The sequence below is a fragment of the Ciona robusta genome, chromosome 11 (genome assembly GCF_009617815.1).
Source record: "Ciona robusta chromosome 11, ASM961781v2".
Lineage (NCBI taxonomy): Eukaryota > Metazoa > Chordata > Ascidiacea > Phlebobranchia > Cionidae > Ciona > Ciona robusta.
The window spans coordinates 1,044,350-1,062,546 of record NC_143245.1 but is presented as its reverse complement, the minus strand read 5'-3'; the positions used below and the strand labels follow the sequence as shown (position 1 = coordinate 1,062,546).

Below are 18,197 nucleotides of genomic sequence, written 5' to 3'. Positions count from 1 at the left end.
ATTATAACTTAACTACCATTGTCAATAATTGGGCATTTAAACATTTTTCTTCTTGTACAAATGTAGTTCAATGGATATCAATTCACTTGCAAGACATTTGTGCACCACAAATTGTACATCTAATATAATTAACCACATAGGCAAATACTATTTTTACTGTTAGATAGAGCGGAACTGTCACATTTGTTCCCCGCTTGCCATTAATATAAAATAATATTAGATGTTTATGTAGTGAGTTTTAATAAGTTGCTCTAAAATCTAAATAAAAAATACAAAAAATGTGTGTTTTTGGATCATTTATTACATACATGATTGTCAGGCAGCGACAAAAAATGAAATGAAAATATAAAACACAATGATGACACCACAGTCTTAATGCTCACAGTCAAGATAAAACTAATCAGTCAGGTTAACAAATATTAACAATGATAATACCAGAAAGGTAAGAATGAAGGTAAACTGATCGAAAATAACAAGTATTACCAGCACTTGACATCGGCAAAATATAATGAAGATTTATTAAAAAAAAGATGAACACTTGTAAAACAAAAGTACATTGAAAAAGTGAGTTTTGATATGAAATTACACTCATGATCTGTGATTATAAATTCTCTTTTAAACTCCTATTATTCCTTGATACTATAAAGACTATAAATAAAAATTTGAAAAATTACAAGATTGTCGAAAAAGCAATTTTCAAATTACTGTTAAATTTTTTTTCACCCTAGTTGAAAAGTCTGATAAATGTTTGGTCTTCTTCTTTGCTCTGAGAGAACTCTGTTACCAGATCGTAATCGATGATCGATTCTTCCCGATGTTGGAGCTGATATTTCACCTTAATGTGAGGAGCAAATAAATTTTATTTTAAAATTAGAAAAAAAATCTATTTAAAAAAAATAGATATTTAAACGGGCAACGATTTTTAATGTTGTTCTCCCTCAGAGAAATTATGGTATATTATTGATTGACGTAAAAGAGCATTTACCATCTTTATGTATTTTCACTTTGTAATACAAGTCAAACTAGTGGCCCTGATCTGCACTATATACATGGTGGCTTCATTATATTTCATAGGATGATATCATATGACACACATCTATGTTACTAAGAATGTAAATTTCTTCATTAGTTTTTGTTGTTAATCTTAACTTTATTACTTCATCTGAAATATGTTAAAACTGGGAGGTCCATAAGAGAGAAGCTGTGGTGGCAAAAACAGAAGTCATATTTGTTTATTTATGCTTCATGCACTTCATATGACATAATAAGGGATTTAAAAAATTAATATTTCACCTGAAATTATGTTGAAAACTGGAGGTTTCTTCCTAACATGGGGAACTCCCCTACCCCGAAATTGCCCCAATGCATCGTGGGAGTTGCGATACGAGGTAAAATATGAGGCCCCCTCGTCATGGTGGGTGACGTCCACCATTCTCAATCCATGGGTGTTGCTCACGCGATTACGAACTTGTACGTCGCGCATCAATGATATCTATTGAGTGGTTGTGATGTCATAATACTGTGGTTGTGATGTCGTAATACTTAATTGTTACGTATTCTATGTGAGTGAGACCCTGCAGCGTGACACGCAACTTAGGCCAGGGTGGCCCATTACCCTCAAAGTGCTATGTAAGAATGACATGCATGATTTTATAACAAAAAAAAAGTTTTTTTGTTGGGAATTATAAAAAAACATATCATTTTAAATACGAATAACAATATGATTCTTTAAAAAATTAAAGTGACAGAAACTTACAGAAAAACGACAGTTATTATAAGACGCCAAGATTAAATGTTGTCATACACATTTTGAATTGTACACTGGTGGAAAATCGCAGTTTTAAAAATAAAGAAAATTTAAATAATTTACGGATTCTCCTGTTTTTGGTGGAAACATAACATTGTGGTTTGTGTTGAAACAACGCTCATTGTTTTCCCCAATCTCCCATTGTGATGTAAACAATGAGGGGCAAGTTGGGGGGCGTCTCACTCCACTGAGTTTTGAATTGCCACGGTGATACTGGAATAGAAATCATATATTATTCTTGGATGATATATATGATGATAATGATGTTGATGCTGCCCAAAATACAAAACAGCTTTAATTAAAATCTATTAATGTTTACCTAAAATATTTTCCCCCGAATGTACTCGTACATATAGTAAAAGTTTAATATATTATATATATTATCTTCAACATCTTAAAGAATATCGAAATTTGCTATTAAATCTGCCATTGACTATTTAAAACACCATTCGTGCAAGCGGAAATTGTAGTGCACAACAAAGCACAACATAATTTACAAGTTTTGATACTTACATGTTTATACAACGTCACATAATCGAGTTTATGACGTGTTCTATCTAATTGTAGAGTAGTTCGGTGGATTGGCCGCGCTCCCTTGTAAGCTAGCCACGCTTTTGCTTGAGTTCTAGTTACATACGGAATGTCGCTTATTACTGGGATATAATTCGACTCTTGTGTGCGAAGAGTTATTGAATCTCGCCCTAGTCGTACAGGTTTGGGTTTTTCGGAGACGAAATCCATTTTAAAAATTAGAAAAACTTTGACAAAAATCCTAAACTTACAAGTAGGGGAAGTCCCTACGTGAGATTTGCGTCTCTAGCAACCATAGACATTTTATTTTGATCAGTTCGAACCGGGGTCCGTATATAAACATATATAGAGGATCTGTATATACGAACTCTGGTTCTGACTGTTTTATCCAATAGCAGATGTTTGATACTTTTAACTTTTATTGTTACCCCAAAGTTGATTTCAAGTATAGAATTTGGTCACTAACTCACACAGTATAGGTTGGCAATAACTCTCAAACTATTACTATAGACAGCATTGACAAGGGCTTACGGGAATATATGTCGTACAATTAAGGAATTCGCAGGTAGCTCTATTTAAATGTTAAAATATTTTTAGTAACACGAGAATAAGAGATAACAGTTTTTCGTAAAATATAATTCAAACGATCTCTATGTTAAACACCATTTTTAACTGCAGTCGATGGTTTTTTTAGTTCGAAAAATCCAATTGTTTTTCACATGGGACTATACAAAGAAGACGGAAAAATTTTTCCGCTAGAGGCGGTAATTATTTAAATTAAAAAATACGAAAAAACGAACAAAACAGCACTACAAAGTGTTAATAAGTGTAAAACAAATTATTTAAATAATAAAAATACCTTTCCAAATACATAAAACACTAGTAAGAACTTATTTCCCACATTAGGTCGGTTATATACGCTCTTTCGTTATGTTTACTGTTGTCAAGTCTGTGGTGTAGCGGTTTGCGTGCGGTCGTAAACTCTCTTTGTTTCATTTTTACCGGGTTCGAGTCCCGCACAGTGGAATACTTTTTTTATCTTTTTTTTTTCAAGTTTTTTTGTTTGACGAGTTTGGGGTTAGGAGTTGGGGGTTAGGGGTTAGGGGTTAGGGGTTAGGGGTTAGGGGTTAGGGGTTAGGGGTTAGGGGTTTATATCTTATGTGTATAAACCGTGAAACTAACTGCTCCCCATAAAATAGAGAAACGAATTTGTCATCGCCTCCTAGCGGAAAATTTTTTCCGTCTTCTCTGTATAGCTCCATGTTTGTTTTTCGGTTAATTCAGAATTCGTTTATAAAAGTATTATAAGTAATAAAGCCAATATGTTAAGTTTGTTTAGCCCAAAAGGCTTCAGCCCAAAGAAAGCGACTCCACGTAAATCTGCATCGTTGTCCAATCTTGCTTCTCTCGATGTTTCACAACGGACACAGGAATTCGGTCTCGACTACGGCTCAGCTTCGCTTAAATTAAACGGGAATGAACTTAAGTTTGAAGATGGGGTATGGCAATCTGGTAAGACATGCATGCAAGTAATTACAGTCTGGCTTCAACTTTCAACTGATATATATATTATATACTTTAAATACGCTATTCTAGATCTATCATCTATATACTTTAAATCCTTCGTTATTTTAATTATTCTGATAGGCCCTATTTATACTAAAAAAAGTTAGGCTATCTTTCAAATGAAATAGAGCTAGTAAAGAATCGACACACTATATCATCATTACTAAGTGTTACATTTTTATTGGTCTCTCGTTTCTTTGTGACATTACGGAACAACCCTTCACTTGCACCGATAAAACAACTATGATAATATTCTTGTTTATGACATCACAGAGGGTGGAGCAGGGGGAGTTCCCCATCGAGAGATGATTAAATTGAAGAAAGAAAATACCCGAATCACCGAAGAGAACAACATGCTTCGACTAAAGATTGATATTCTGCTTGACATGGTGTGTTATGTGTATGGTTGAATTCAAAGCATCATTATTGTTTTTATATAAATTAGCTCCTTATGTCAATGTTTCATCTGCCACGCTCCAAGATTAAAACTTTACATAGGGTTATATAAAAATGTTTTGCATGTTTATATGAGAATAATCTTATATGTATAATTTGTAATACACCCTAACCTCATCCCTAACTAATACGACAGACCACTGACGTCAGAAATTAAAAAAATGCGCATATGTTGTACACATACGCAGGCATGTAAAAATTGCCATGTACGTCATTGCCAGTATCCATGCCTAACATAATGTTGCCATGTTTAGTTGTCCGAAGCAACAGCTGAGTCGCATATTCTTGAAAAGGAGAGAGATGACGCCGTAAAAAGAAGGAAGAAATAATTGTTCGATTTTATTGCAAAACACTGTGCTACATATTTTATACAACGCCAATGTAGAACATGGCGTGCGCTATTAGTTCATTATTCCCAATTATATGAATGTTTGTTGGATTTATTTAGCTGGGGGTGGTGGGGCAAGTCCTATACCTCCGTGCATGTTCGAAACTGCTGCGTTTGGCCCAAGTAATATCTAGAAGAAACAAAAATATGAATTTTCTTCTTCACTCAATGTCATTATTAGTTTGTGTTTACTCAATGTAACATTGTTTTTACTCAATGTAACATTGTTTTTACTCAATGTAACATTATTAAAATATAAGTTAAAAACAATTTAAAATCTTTTTAAAATAGTAATATTTTTTATATATGCTTCATATATTATATGTTATTGTTTTTATTTTATAAAGATTTGTAGTAAAGATAAAACTTCCAACCTGTCTCTGATGTTGTTGTTGTTGCTGCTCAAGATTAAATCGTTCTTGTTCGAACAGCACGGGAACAATAAGAACCATGAATCCCGTCGTTCCAACCCATAACGCTGATCTTATAAAACTGTGGAGTAAAAATTATCTCATCACCGATAGAAGTACGTAACTTATTTATCCTCTCGTTGCAGGGCAATGACAGTTTTATAACCTGTAGGAAATGTTTTGTTGTCTGGCAGACAAAATTGCTGTAAAGTGTCTTGTCCAAGGACGCATATACCGTAGTAGCACTAGCACACACTAACTTTTGGTTATGGTCTCTACAATTTGTCCCATGCATAGCAATTATTACAATAAAGGATTAAATCTGGATTAAATTAGGTTTTCAACTTTGTTCAAAAAGACAAATCTTTTCCATTCATTCGCTCCCGGTATCATAATAACTGGTGACTCGTAAAATTTTTGGTATTAAAATATTCCTTTGGTCTAACCATTTGTTTTTGAAAAAACTGGGCATTTAATACGAAAATTAGCTTGAAAACGTTCAAAAAGCTATAGTGATACCCTTCCGCCTTACCTGTATGTTTTGGAAGCGGCAACTTTTGATAAACTTGATGTTGAAGATGCGACAGATCGAACAGAATCTGGGAACATTTCAGTGAGGCCCCATATTCTTTCACTTATTGTCTCGTCATCAATCTATGAAGAGAAGTGATTCATATTACAAAGCAAACATTTAAATTTACTGACCTTCTAGTAGTTTGTAAAACTGACAATTTTTTCTGCTTAAGTGATTTGTATTTACCTTGAAGGCTTAAAAGTTGTTCCACTAACTTGGCTTAATAAATTAGTAAAGTCATTTGTTTCTTAATTTTTTTAATAAATGATTTCATTTTCATTAAAAATTATTACAGAAAGTTGGGCTGCTTTAATTGTCACCAAACCCTGCACCGCGACATAGTGGTTAGCACGCCTGCCAGTAACCCAGAGGTAATGGGTTCAAGTCTTGTCGCTGCTACCATTGTGGGCGTATGTGTCCTTGGGCACGACACTTAACGGCAATTGCTCCAGTTCAATAGTCACTAACGGGTTGTCCAAATTATCAGCAGTCCCTTTAATTAGTGCATGTCCGCTATGTCCACTATGTGTATGCTATGTCCACAATATTCACTATGTCCACTATGTAGTGAATATTGTGGACATAGGGGACATACCGGACATGCACTAATTAAAGGGACCCAATTATCAGCAATACATAAAAAAATGAAAAAAAATTTCATAAAAATTATAACCCACAAAGTAACATACATGATAGCTCATAAGCTGGCACACTGTTGTTATAACGACTGTCGTTTTTCGGCCACGCGGCCATAAAGTAAGTTACTCTTACCACATTCTCTTTTCATTTACATTTAAATCCGAAAACGCTACAAAACAAAATATCGCCTCTAGATGCAAACTGGTAAGTTAGCCTTCAAGGCCCACACGTAAAACATAAGACTTTGAGGTAATTATACGCTTATCAACTATATACTTATAACCAAGTTGCCACCAAGGTTAATTTATAGGTTGTTAACTTATTTCTAATCTTTAGCAACATTTAGAGCAGACAATTAGAATGACAACCATACAAAGTTATATTCCAACTCACCTCGTCATAATTTTCTTGTATTTGAGCCATGGCTTCTTTTACTTTATAATAACTGCAGGTCTAAAATAAAAACAAACCCGATTCAGTTTAACGTAGGAGTTCTTCAGTAAAAATAAACACAGCAACAAGCATGCTATTTTTGGTGTTCTCGACAATTTTTTATTGTTTTGTTTAAAACCTAATACTAGGTATTAAAATTGTTTACATTGTTAAATATATTTATAACTGTTAAAAAATATTAAATTTTGCATTCAGGCATTTTTTAGATAAAGAATAAAGTTGTTGTCGAAAACACTAACAGGTATTCCAAAGTCTATTCAAATTATAGTTATGCAGCTTATATACGTATTTAGTATTAATATTAGAATTTATTTAAATAAAAATTTTAATAAAAACGTGATTTAAGCAAAATTAATTTTGAATACTTTTTATTCAGTATAAATGAAATCATTTGGGACCACACATTTAGGCAACAAACACCGGTGACTTAAATACACTTTGATGTGAAGGTTGCGTGGGGAGATTTCAGATTGATTTCAAAATAAAAAAATTCTCAAAATGTCAAGTTTATTGAAATCTCTCGCAGTTCTTAGGAGAGCAAAACCATTGGCAACATTACAAAAAGTTCAACTTCATAACAGATTGATAGTTCCAACAAATACTGTAATATGCCAGGTATATTTTGTATGCAATGTTTGCAAAAATATAAACTATACTATGTTATGTTAAAGAATTCTATTCTTTGACCGCTACCCTCAAAACTTTAAACTAATCTCTAACGTTACGGAATATTCCTCATCAAAACCCACCACCGTATGAGTATTATTAACGTTTAAAATTTTGAGCAATAACTATATTTCACCAGAAACAAAACTCCTCACCGTTTCAACAACAACGTTGGATGAGCTCCGACCCAACCGGAATCAACGAGATTAACGAAAGGGTCATGGGCTTGTTGAAACTTTACGACAAAATTGACCCAGCAAAGGTGAAAGTTTTAAAATTCGTTTTTTTTTTTGATGAAACAAGTAACAAATCGGGCCACTAATGTAAGATGCTAGGAAATTAATTCCACAAATAAGTGGCCAATCAAAATAGCAATATCGGGAGATAAACGTGGAGATATGACGTTTTCATTAGTATTAAAATGGCCCACAGTTCCAGTTCTATGACAAATCACAAATTGCCACCGACATAAATGTGACAATTCCATTATGGAAACTAATTCACAAACCTTATTTCATCCATAAATGTTAATTACTTAATTAGGTAATAAAACTTTTTTTACCACCCAACAGGTAACTGAAGGATGCCATTTCATGAAAGATCTTGGTTTGGACAGTTTAGACCACGTTGAAATTATTATGGCAGTTGAGAACGAGTTTGGTATGTTGGATTAATATTTGCTACATCTTATTCAAATGTTGTTTGGCTATTCCTTATTCAGATCCCATAAGTAACACCGTTGTACAAAATAAATCCTTAAACACTAATATAGATATTACAAAAACACTCATGCAATGTTTTTTTAGTGTATATATTTTTTAAATAAATTTTTGTTTTTCTAATATATCTATATAAGCTTTTTGTAATTTTATTTTTATATGAAAGAAAGAGTAAATGTAAAAGAACTAAATATATCAGTAAACTTAAATTAATCTTGTGTAATACAGGTTACCACATTGGAGATGCAGATGCAGAAAAGTTATTAACTCCGCAAGAAATAATTGACTATCTTGCTGATAAATACGACATCTGTGAATAATTATTTTAACTTAACAATAAACTGTAAACTTCGAGATGTGAAAACGCAACTGCTACGATGTAGGAGATAAAACTTCATATTGGGACGTTTTGTTCAAACTTTCATGCTAATAAACAAATATTTAAAAACCTTGTGTGTGTGGAATATGTTTTATAAACTGAAGGATGTACAAAGTATAAAATATTACAGAATAAATTAAGTTAAATTAACAATAACAAATATTATACTTTATAAAAAGTTTTAATCTCTGAATATAGAATACTTGTGCAGTTGAATATATCTTCATGTCAAGAGGTAACATATCAATGATATCGACAGCAATATGGGAAACAACAACCTAAAATATTTCATCAAATTATTGTTTTAGAATTGGTATTTAACATTTCTAAAATGCATCATTACGTATTACTGTATCATCCCATTTGCAAACAATGGAGACCAAGCTTATTAACACTGTAACTAAGTCTAAGCCAAACCGCTTGTGACCGAGCGTCACATTTTCTAAAGCTCTATGTTTGTCTGTAAATTGGGCAGAGTGTCGGGTCTACATGTGATTTCTCTAATGTTGCACATCAAGAAAGTAAAGCAAAAAAGATACTAAAGCAAAAAAGATAAGACTAGCTAGCTTGACTTTCTTCCTAATTATTTTCAGGTTGCAGGCCAAGCTTGATGTTAAAAGATGGGCAACCTCAGATTTCATGACCTCAACATAACCATATCTATCTTTTATAAAAGACACCATGCGTGATTGTGTTATGCAAATTATGCTAGATTGCAAGTTATAACTTATTAACCATTTGTTGAATTTGGACAACCCATTAGTTCCCAATGGGTTTTGGCTTTTAGGTATCTTGCCCAAGAACAAAATATACCTATAATGGTGGCATCTGTATTAAAGGCAACCACCCTAACCTTTTACAGCAGACCAAAGCTGTCATCATGCAGTTACCTTGAGGTTGCCCTTACTCCTGCACAAGGTACATTACTACATGTATGTGTTGTCCCATTCCTACAACATATGTTGTTTGTAGGACAGCAGGTAGAACTTGACAAATCTCCGCAACAAACATTGTTAACATCGCATACACTTGTGAGATAGCATTTGTAGGATGTTTCACCTAACATGGTTTGTATTTGTTAACCTCATGCTCACTGTCTTGTTATACCATGGGTGTCTTCTTATACACCAGACACACATGATATATTCATACACCTCATGCGCACTGTCGAGTTATATCTCAGGATCATGCTTAGAGTCAATTTTTAACGTGACTGCATATCATGCATTAGATTGAACACAAATCTTACCCAATAATATAGCACATTGTTGGTCAGTTATACATTGGTCACCGTTCATGTACAAAGACGGGAATTGACAAGTACATTTCTGACGACATTCTGACGTACAAATAACATTATGACGTTGTGCATTGCAGGCTACGTCACATCCTGCGCAGTCGGAATATATCTGGTTACCAGGACAACCTGAAAATAAAGATTCTAGTCATCCGGTCAAAAACAAACGAAGCACAATTAACTTATGTGTGACGCGGTTGGTCTAATTATGACGTAAACAATGAGAGCGACGTACCAACCAATCAGCATCGCTCCTGCAGGCGCGCGACAATACTGAACCATGAACTATCTATATTTCCGTATTGTGACGCCACACTGCTGCGCGGGAATTCTGAGCAATAACAAACATAGATATATGAAACAAGAGATCACAGATCTAATGAATGAACACGTTTTAAACTAATTAGCATAAGATAGTAGAGTCGGGGAAGATGGGACACCTTTAACACATATTATCCAAATAGTCTGATCGTGTTTTAAACAATTAACAATGGTCTGTGGAAGTCGTGAAGATACGGTTTTATAATTCATTAAATGTTCTTTGTTTACTACCAAATGAAAAGAGAAAACAAAATGAAAAGGTGTCTCATCTACCCTCACCCTGCTATATTAGTTAATCCTTTTACTACAACGGTCGACTGGGTTCGATCAAAAACAAATCTGAAGTAACCAACAAAACGGGTTCTAGTCGCCATTGGTGACTGTGGAGCAGTAGGCAGAATGTATTTATACATGTATTATAACTAATGAAACTTATGACGTATGAGGATTGAGTGATTGGTAAAGAATATGTTTATCGGTGTTTATTGTAAATTTACACTAGTTAACGTTGTTGCGCTTAAAAACGTTTGTTTTCATGAATTTTGACAAACCGTAATCTCGCAGTAATTAGGTAATGTTAGAAGTTAATATTAATCATATGATGTTGAATTAAAAATAATGCTTTAATTACGATTAATGATAATACGGTATAAGAGTAGTGCATTTAATCCGTCCCCACTTAAATGCTAATAGTTTGATTCAGTCGTGAATCGTTGTGTGGATTTCTTATCTTATATAATACGTGTACGTGCCGTCGTTCCCCGCCAAACTCCAGACAGTGTTTCCGCTATGTAAAGTGCATGAGGAAAGTAATCGTGAATTAATCGCTCATCGTGCGGTTTTAAATCTGAAAATTCAGTCTAAAAATTATAAATATATATTACGATTTGATTTCAATCAAGAGATTAAAGAAAAATGCTAGAATTAAGAATTAGGATAAGTGCGGAAAATAATCACCCTATCAGCAACAACAACAAAGCCAAGAACAACTGTTCGACGAAAAAGGATCTATATGACCACTAACGTGTTCAAATATGATTGTTTATACCAGAATACTAGTGAGCAGATAAGTGAAAGAATGATAAATTTTGAATCTACAGTTCTGGAATTATTTAATTATGACGACAGACTTCATGTTAATGTCCTTTATTTACGGTTTATGAGCAAACAATCACGTCACAAAGAAACCGAATTCAAGAATGAAAAACAATTCCTGATTGCATTGTCAAATATTGGAGATAGTGACGTCATTATTAATGATTGTTGGGCAACAATTAAAACAAACAATAATGCAGATCGAACAGGTAAATGTTGTGACGTAAAAAACGGTATTTATTTATTCTTTATATTTATAACGTCATAGGTACATATTGACACACTTGTTGTAACCTTTGTTACGTAATTGTTTTTTTAATAAAATAGTTTGACGTTTGCAGATGCTTCTGCAAAGGAGGTGAATGCACACTACACTGGTGTAGGTGTTACATTGCACGCTGATGCGCATCAACAACCAAACTACCCCAAAGTCTCTCTAATACGGCCGGTTGCAGCATCACAAACTAACAGTGAACCATCTTTTCATTTAGTTTCCCCGCTATTGCTTCGTGGATTACAATGGCAAGATGCTTTTGTGAATCAACCACCTTACTACCTTGTACCCCTATCAAACCACATTGTATCTCTACCAACGTATAATGTAGCTCAGTCTTACCATACTGTACCCCAACCCAACCAGATTGTACCCCAACCCAACCAAATTGTACCCCAACCCAACCAGATTGTACCCCAACCCAACCAAATTGTACCCCAACCCAACCAGATTGTACCCCAACCCAACCAGATTGTACCCCAACCCAACCAAATTGTACCCCAACCCAACCAAATTGTACCCCAACCCAACCAGATTGTACCCCAACCCAACCAAATTGTACCCCAACCCAAACAGATTGTACCCCAATCCAAACAGATTGTACCCCAACCCAAACAGATTGTACCCCAACCCAACCGGATTGTACCCCAACCCAACCAGATTGTACCCCAACCCAACCAGATTGTACCCCAACCCAACCGGATTGTACCCCAACCCAACCGGATTGTACCCCAACCCAACCAGATTGTACCCCAACCCAGCCAGATTGTGCCCCAACCCAACCAGATTTTACCCCAACCCAACCAAATTGTACCCCAACCCAACCAGATTTTACCCCAACCCAACCAAATTGTACCCCAACCCAACCGGATTGCAGCCCCACCTTACTATACTTTACACCCACACAAATACAGTATACTCCCGCCTAACCACGTTATAAACCCACCAATTTATAATGTTCCCCCAACAAACTACAATGTTTTCCCACCAAACTACATTGTACCGCAGCAGATGCCACTATCACCCTCATATTTGATCCCACCACCCAACCATCAAACAAACAGGGACCAACCAAAGTGCTTCCCCATGGAACCAAGTGTTCACTTATTACTACAAAATGCTAGTTCCTCAAACACAGCCAAGAAAGAAAGTGAATCACATAAAAGGGAACCTTCAGTTACTCTTACCAAAACATCAAGTTCAGAAACCAATCTAAATGAAGACATTTCTTAGATTTATTTCATCACTATCTTAAAGATCTGCTTTGCACTGCCGGTGTGAAAAGTATAAACATTTCGTACCTCAGATATTTTGGCCTCCAAAAGAAACTAAGCTTGCCTATTATGTTCAACAATATTCATGAATTTTCAGATTTTATATTAAAGTTGGATTTTATTTGAGTGAATGGACATATTGCTGAGTTTAAAAGTAAAAAATGGTGTCCTGAAGTAAATTAAGAATACACATGGTTGCACATTGTAAAGATATTTGTTCCATTTTGTTCTATCTTCCAAACTCTTTGAGTCAATAGATATGCAAATTAATCAATTGTTTAATGGTATTAAAATAACTATTGCTCTGTGTTCACACCGTACAAATAACAACGTAATGAGAAATGAATCGACACACAATGAACCAATACCCGAGTTTTCAGCATGGGGAACCACCTGGTTACATCACAAGACACAGTTTACTTACACACACAGCGGGCATTTAAACGCGGGCCGAGGGGTTAGTTGTCATAAGGTAGCAGTGCAGACAGTACACAATGTCAGGCCAATATAGGCCAGCTTTATTTTGAAGGGTCGGTCATGGATGAAAGAATATGAATGGTTGTGTGTACCAATGTTGGATACTAACTTAATGCTATGTTTCAAAGCCATTGAAATAAAGCGAAATATTTAGGCTTGAGCTTTGTATCTATACAATATAACGGGTTATTGGGATCCACGCGGAACCATTGATAGCCAGTCAAGTCATTCGGAGTAACTGGTAAACGAACAGGACTCGAGAGGTATAGTAGGGTGGGGAAAGTTGGGACACATTTTAACTCTATTTTCTCGTCCAATGTGGTAGTAAACAAGGAACTGTCAAATAATTATAAAACTATATGCTCAAGACTACCATAGACCGTTGTTAACTGTTTAAACCACCATCAGGATATTCGGATATTATGCGCCGAAGGTGTCCCACCTTTCCCCATCTTACTATACATAAAGCAGAACAACAGTAGTGAAACGCTGTCCCGCTATACAAGGATAGCCTTTTACGTATGCTAGTATAGAATGTGGTTAGGGTTGGTAGGTTAGGTAATGGTCCATAACCAAATTTCCCCCAAATAAAGCGTTCACATTGAATATTGTGTTGGTTATGCGTTCAAGGAACTTGTTTCGTGACGCATCAGTAAACATTCAAACGAGCGTTTATCACGTCATAAACGATTAAAAAAGCTATTGTTTTCCCTTCAGTGGGATATTGTGATGTAATACGTGGCTGATTGTTACGTGATATACGTTGTCTGTGGTGATTCAAAGTTTACTTTTACCAGAATCTCGAAAATTGCACACTAAACGTCGTAATGGCTGCTTGTAGCAAAATATCGAACTATTTACAAAGAAACGGACCGCAAATTGGTCTAGCACGTGATCTGGAACAAATAAATGACGTCAGTGGAGTGGTTGTCGAATCCGATTACTTTACAATTAGAAAACATGAAAATGACGTGATGAAGCATATAACGAAGAGATCAAAATGCGGGGAAGTTCTTAAAATAGATTCTGTGGTTGAAAGAATAAAGTCAAAACTACCACGAGCCGCGGATTATATTTTCGCGAGGGGGGATCTCCCCGGTATTATTAGCTTCGTATTGCGTCACAAAGATTCAATGATTATGTGGGATGACGTTATTATTATGACGCGCGATTGGCAGGCGCCCACACACACAGAGTTACAGAAAATTAAAGCTCTGCATAAAACATTAGATATGGCGGCTATGGAAGCATCACTCGATGCTCTGGCGGAAGATCTTCACATAACCGAAGAGATATGTTTAGCGCCACTCAGCGACAAAGATAAACTGCTCAAGTTCCTTCAAAAGCATGGAATGTTTTTTGAACTTCAACATCTGATTCACAGAGAAAAAATTGTGATGGGAAATGATTGGATCAAAACTGAACTAGATTCTTTGATCATTAAACCGAGCAAGGTTCGTACCACTTTCACGGGAGATATAAACCACATCAATAAAGAGTTGGCGAGGCAATATATATTTCACTTGTTACGAGGCGGTTCTCTCACGTTCACACAAATTAAACGCGAGTTGGACAATTCGTCCGCGCAATTATGGAGCGCAATGGCTTCGAAAAATAAGCAGAGCGTCAAAACTTTTATTCAAGAACATTGTGCCGGCATAATACAGTGTGAGGAGAACAGCGCGAAAATTCTAGAGAAGAAAGAATGGTCATTGTTGTGTCAACAATTGAAGACTTCCGATAGTGGGGAATCCCCGGTGGATAACAACACTGAATCGCGATATATCGGGAGATATGCTGGCTTGGATGACGGTTATCGTGGCCCGGGGAAAGTTAACGTCAAACCTACATTACCAACATATAATGCAGAACAACCAGACAATGATGATGAAGGATTTGAAATTGTAAAAAAACGTAAAAGGGCTCCACCAGTAAAAGAATTAAGGGTAAACGCCTCTAGTTCACAAAAGAAGCAACAAAACCATGTGATACAGAATGGTAAACGTGCTGGCCAACCCGGCAGTAAATCTAAAGCAACCAACAAGGTCAATGGCAAAGTTACTTTATCAAACAACCAACAACAAAATGTATCAAGTTTAAAACCCAGCCAACGCAACACAAACCCACAAGTTCCCATGCAAAATAGTCAGCCTACATCTCAAACCAGTTCTCTCCCACAGAGTATGAACAAAGTAAATAGGCAAACTTCCCCAAATGGTATTCACCAAAAGGGTGTTCCCCTAAAGACAACCCAGAAAGAACCATCCAAACCTGCAAGCATTGAGATCCCAGGGAAAGTCCCTTCTTCAAAAACAAAACAGCGAAACAGATCTAAGAGCGGGGGTTCAACAACAAGTATACAAAGTGTTAAAGTATCAACCCCACCTACTAAGCCTATGCAAGCAACAGGGGAGAGGGCCAGTGTAGTTGAACAAAAGCATGTAGGAACCACTAATGCAAGTGTTGACATGGTTATTGGCAATGGAGCCACTAAGAAGAAGCTTGTTAATAAGATGTTGACATCTAATGATAAACCACCACTCTCAAACCAACAGTCCAATATTTTGCAGTTGGTTGCAAATACACAGAATCCACTATGTAAAGAAAACACACAACGTGTTCGAACAAAGCAAAACATTCTAACAAAACAAGATAATTCTAAACCTAGTCCAAGGAACAAAAAAAAGAAAAGTTCTCCACCAAACACAGAAAGTTCTTCCAGCACTTCAAGCCGAAGCTCTACCCCACGTAAAAAATCTCCAAGCAATCAAAGATTGGATTTGATTTCAGATCTTCTTGATGATAAAGAAAACGTCAACATAAACATCTTATATCTACGATTTCTCAAAGAAAAGGGCTGTGGCGCCAGAAATGTAAACGAATTTAAACGTTTAGTTTTATCTCGCCCTGATGTTTTGTACGAAGAGTTTAGTAGTAAAGTTTCAAAGAAACCTAAAGCAGAAGAAAAGGTGGAAAAACCCAAAAAACAAGAAGAAGGGAAAAAAACTAGCAAAGGTGAGAATGTGTTGATGAGTAATAACATGGGTGTCTTCCTATAAACCAGACACATGTGGTGTATTCATACACTTCATGCTCACTGCTGAGTATAACAGGTTTTTTTTATAAACCAGACACATACATATCGTAATAAACTAACCACAAATAATTATCCAACAGCAAAACGAAGCCGAACAAGGAAAAGGAAGTCTTCCACCCCAACCCCAACCAAGACACCCACCCCCTCACCCACTGCCCATGGTTAGTATTTATAATCCAACAACCAAACTTGATACTGTGGTGTGCTACAGTGGTTAGCAATCCTATCTCTAGCCCAGAGTTTCTGGGTGAGGCTCGATGTTGCTTCCGGTGTTTTGGCCGTGCATTGGTTTTTAGGCAAGACATTTAACGACAATTGCTCCAACCAAGTGGTCACTAATGGTTTATTCCGATTGTCAGCCATAGATTACAAAAATCCTTTATTTAATATTAAATCATGTATGCTTATTCCACAGAAGAGGAAAAGGCTATAGAAGCTGTTTGCCCAAAGCAGAAGAACGATGGTAACTTATACAGATATTTATAACTGATAGTTTTTTACTGGACACTTTTTTTACATGTAGCATGTTTTTAACATTGATTGTTTTGTTGATAATTCTCTTCTCTTTGTTTGTTATTTAATTTGATCTTCGATATTGTATTCATGTTAATTTAGGTGGGCAAACGTTAATAATTTTGTTTAAAATGTTTAGGGTATACTATATTGGGGCTTCCCAAACTGGGGGTCGTATAATAAACTTCAGGGGTTGCAGAGAATATACCAATTTTACACAAAGTACTGCATACATTATACTATTACCAGTAAACAAAAAGGCAGAAATTTTTAGGAGATTAAAGGAGTGACAAGCAAGAATCTAATGTACATAATATATTAGTTTAACATTTCTATTGTTTTATTCAGAACCAATGAAGGATGACTCTGCCACACAACATACACCACCATGTGATGATGCACATAGAAACAACATGATACCAAACCAACAACGTGCATTACTACCACATGGGGGAGCTGGAGATGCACCAACAGAACAAAGCCTTTCCGCCTTCATGCAAGTCTATCAACCACTTAATCCATTGCTATTACTGAAAGACAGATTTCCGTCTGCCCCCCCACCCCAGCAACCTTTACATCCCCTACCCCAACAACCTTTTCGCCCCCCACCCCAGCAACCTTTACACCCCCCACCCCAGCAACCTTTACACCCCCCACCCCAGCAATCTTTACACCCCCCACCCCAGCAACCTTTACACCCCCTACCCCAACAACATTTATTACACCCCCCACGCCAAATGTATTTTCCATCTGGGGAACCACCACCACAGATACCAAACCCATACCTTTATAGAAATAACATAAACCCTCAGACCCCTGGCCCAATACGTAAACCTCCACCCCGTTAAAACTATTTCCTATCATTTTCTAAAACATAAGTAATGTTTGTACTAGTTTTGCTTTTTAATTGTGTTTATATGTATTTAATTAATAGGCCTATGGTGTATTTTAGTATGCAAGCTGTTTAGACATTTTGTTGTAGATTTATTTTAGCATAAAAATGTTTTGTTTTAAAAATTAAAAGGTTGGGAAAAATATGTCGTAACTGTTGTTTATTTCATCACAAACACCTTAATTTTACCATTGTGAGCACAAAACATGGTCATTGTTTTAAAACAAGTCTGGAATTTTGAACAATGTAATATTATGACGTCACAATACGACATTGAATTGGACAATAAGCTAAATTTAGGCGTGTAATAATATTACTAAGTTTCTAAGATAAACAAATGAATAAATCGTGGGTATTTATGGTGGCGTG

General features: G+C 35.8%; 6 protein-coding genes across 6 annotated transcripts; 3 read left to right on the top strand and 3 right to left on the bottom strand.

The window, feature by feature from the left end:
• Positions 1-281: 281 nt before the first annotated feature.
• On the bottom strand, positions 282-3,191 carry LOC149727622 (uncharacterized). The gene is made up of 4 exons (XM_089887729.1): positions 2,321-3,191; positions 1,871-2,020; positions 1,294-1,492; positions 282-835 (listed from the first exon to the last, which is right to left on the bottom strand). Exons 1-4 carry the CDS (start codon positions 2,546-2,548, stop codon positions 720-722), a joined length of 693 nt encoding a protein of 230 aa, XP_089743855.1. The 5' UTR covers positions 2,549-3,191; the 3' UTR covers positions 282-719.
• A 277-nt stretch (positions 3,192-3,468) lies between these two features.
• Positions 3,469-5,125, top strand: LOC149727621 (protein chibby homolog 1-like). Its single transcript, XM_089887735.1, has 3 exons — positions 3,469-3,850; positions 4,178-4,293; positions 4,615-5,125. Exons 1-3 carry the CDS (start codon positions 3,661-3,663, stop codon positions 4,687-4,689), a joined length of 381 nt encoding a protein of 126 aa, XP_089743861.1. The 5' UTR covers positions 3,469-3,660; the 3' UTR covers positions 4,690-5,125.
• Positions 4,687-6,934, bottom strand: LOC149727620 (mitochondrial import receptor subunit TOM22 homolog). Its single transcript, XM_089887736.1, has 4 exons — positions 6,765-6,934; positions 5,691-5,812; positions 5,123-5,240; positions 4,687-4,878 (listed from the first exon to the last, which is right to left on the bottom strand). Exons 1-4 carry the CDS (start codon positions 6,792-6,794, stop codon positions 4,801-4,803), a joined length of 348 nt encoding a protein of 115 aa, XP_089743862.1. The 5' UTR covers positions 6,795-6,934; the 3' UTR covers positions 4,687-4,800.
• A 370-nt stretch (positions 6,935-7,304) lies between these two features.
• On the top strand, positions 7,305-8,662 carry LOC149727619 (uncharacterized). The gene is made up of 4 exons (XM_089887734.1): positions 7,305-7,439; positions 7,630-7,752; positions 8,063-8,150; positions 8,438-8,662. The coding sequence occupies exons 1-4, from the start codon at positions 7,323-7,325 to the stop codon at positions 8,527-8,529; spliced, it is 420 nt and encodes a 139-aa protein (XP_089743860.1). The 5' UTR covers positions 7,305-7,322; the 3' UTR covers positions 8,530-8,662.
• On the bottom strand, positions 8,343-10,239 carry LOC149727618 (uncharacterized). The gene is made up of 4 exons (XM_089887733.1): positions 10,068-10,239; positions 9,838-10,014; positions 9,479-9,647; positions 8,343-8,866 (listed from the first exon to the last, which is right to left on the bottom strand). Exons 1-4 carry the CDS (start codon positions 10,165-10,167, stop codon positions 8,812-8,814), a joined length of 501 nt encoding a protein of 166 aa, XP_089743859.1. The 5' UTR covers positions 10,168-10,239; the 3' UTR covers positions 8,343-8,811.
• A 722-nt stretch (positions 10,240-10,961) lies between these two features.
• Positions 10,962-17,975, top strand: LOC149727617 (uncharacterized). Its single transcript, XM_089887691.1, has 5 exons — positions 10,962-11,510; positions 11,643-16,341; positions 16,504-16,584; positions 16,839-16,886; positions 17,285-17,975. The coding sequence occupies exons 2-5, from the start codon at positions 14,154-14,156 to the stop codon at positions 17,782-17,784; spliced, it is 2,817 nt and encodes a 938-aa protein (XP_089743817.1). The 5' UTR covers positions 10,962-11,510; positions 11,643-14,153; the 3' UTR covers positions 17,785-17,975.
• Positions 17,976-18,197: the final 222 nt, after the last annotated feature.

What these genes read in the sequence shown, in the direction of transcription:
- LOC149727619 (XM_089887734.1), top strand. Translation starts at nt 7,323, where the DNA reads ATGTCAAGTTTATTGAAATCTCTCGCAGTTCTTAGGAGAGCAAAACCA. An exon ending in CAAATACTGTAATATGCCAG is followed by an intron (nt 7,440 to 7,629) that starts GTATATTTTGTA and finishes ATATTTCACCAG; the next exon opens with AAACAAAACTCCTCACCGTT. An exon ending in GGCAGTTGAGAACGAGTTTG is followed by an intron (nt 8,151 to 8,437) that starts GTATGTTGGATT and finishes TGTGTAATACAG; the next exon opens with GTTACCACATTGGAGATGCA.
- LOC149727620 (XM_089887736.1), bottom strand. Translation starts at nt 6,794, where the DNA reads ATGGCTCAAATACAAGAAAATTATGACGAG. An exon ending in TACAAGAAAATTATGACGAG is followed by an intron (nt 5,813 to 6,764) that starts GTGAGTTGGAAT and finishes TTCTCTTCATAG; the next exon opens with ATTGATGACGAGACAATAAG. An exon ending in AACAACAACATCAGAGACAG is followed by an intron (nt 4,879 to 5,122) that starts GTTGGAAGTTTT and finishes TGTTTCTTCTAG; the next exon opens with ATATTACTTGGGCCAAACGC.
- LOC149727622 (XM_089887729.1), bottom strand. Translation starts at nt 2,548, where the DNA reads ATGGATTTCGTCTCCGAAAAACCCAAACCTGTACGACTAGGGCGAGAT. An exon ending in ATGTGACGTTGTATAAACAT is followed by an intron (nt 2,021 to 2,320) that starts GTAAGTATCAAA and finishes TTTCTATTCCAG; the next exon opens with TATCACCGTGGCAATTCAAA. An exon ending in CACCAAAAACAGGAGAATCC is followed by an intron (nt 1,493 to 1,870) that starts GTAAATTATTTA and finishes ACCACTCAATAG; the next exon opens with ATATCATTGATGCGCGACGT.
- LOC149727621 (XM_089887735.1), top strand. Translation starts at nt 3,661, where the DNA reads ATGTTAAGTTTGTTTAGCCCAAAAGGCTTCAGCCCAAAGAAAGCGACT. An exon ending in AGATGGGGTATGGCAATCTG is followed by an intron (nt 3,851 to 4,177) that starts GTAAGACATGCA and finishes ATGACATCACAG; the next exon opens with AGGGTGGAGCAGGGGGAGTT. An exon ending in TTGATATTCTGCTTGACATG is followed by an intron (nt 4,294 to 4,614) that starts GTGTGTTATGTG and finishes TGCCATGTTTAG; the next exon opens with TTGTCCGAAGCAACAGCTGA.
- LOC149727617 (XM_089887691.1), top strand. Translation starts at nt 14,154, where the DNA reads ATGGCTGCTTGTAGCAAAATATCGAACTATTTACAAAGAAACGGACCG. An exon ending in AGGGAAAAAAACTAGCAAAG is followed by an intron (nt 16,342 to 16,503) that starts GTGAGAATGTGT and finishes ATTATCCAACAG; the next exon opens with CAAAACGAAGCCGAACAAGG. An exon ending in CCCCTCACCCACTGCCCATG is followed by an intron (nt 16,585 to 16,838) that starts GTTAGTATTTAT and finishes CTTATTCCACAG; the next exon opens with AAGAGGAAAAGGCTATAGAA.
- LOC149727618 (XM_089887733.1), bottom strand. Translation starts at nt 10,167, where the DNA reads ATGGTTCAGTATTGTCGCGCGCCTGCAGGAGCGATGCTGATTGGTTGG. An exon ending in ACCAACCGCGTCACACATAA is followed by an intron (nt 10,015 to 10,067) that starts GTTAATTGTGCT and finishes CTTTATTTTCAG; the next exon opens with GTTGTCCTGGTAACCAGATA. An exon ending in ACAATGTGCTATATTATTGG is followed by an intron (nt 9,648 to 9,837) that starts GTAAGATTTGTG and finishes AAACCATGTTAG; the next exon opens with GTGAAACATCCTACAAATGC.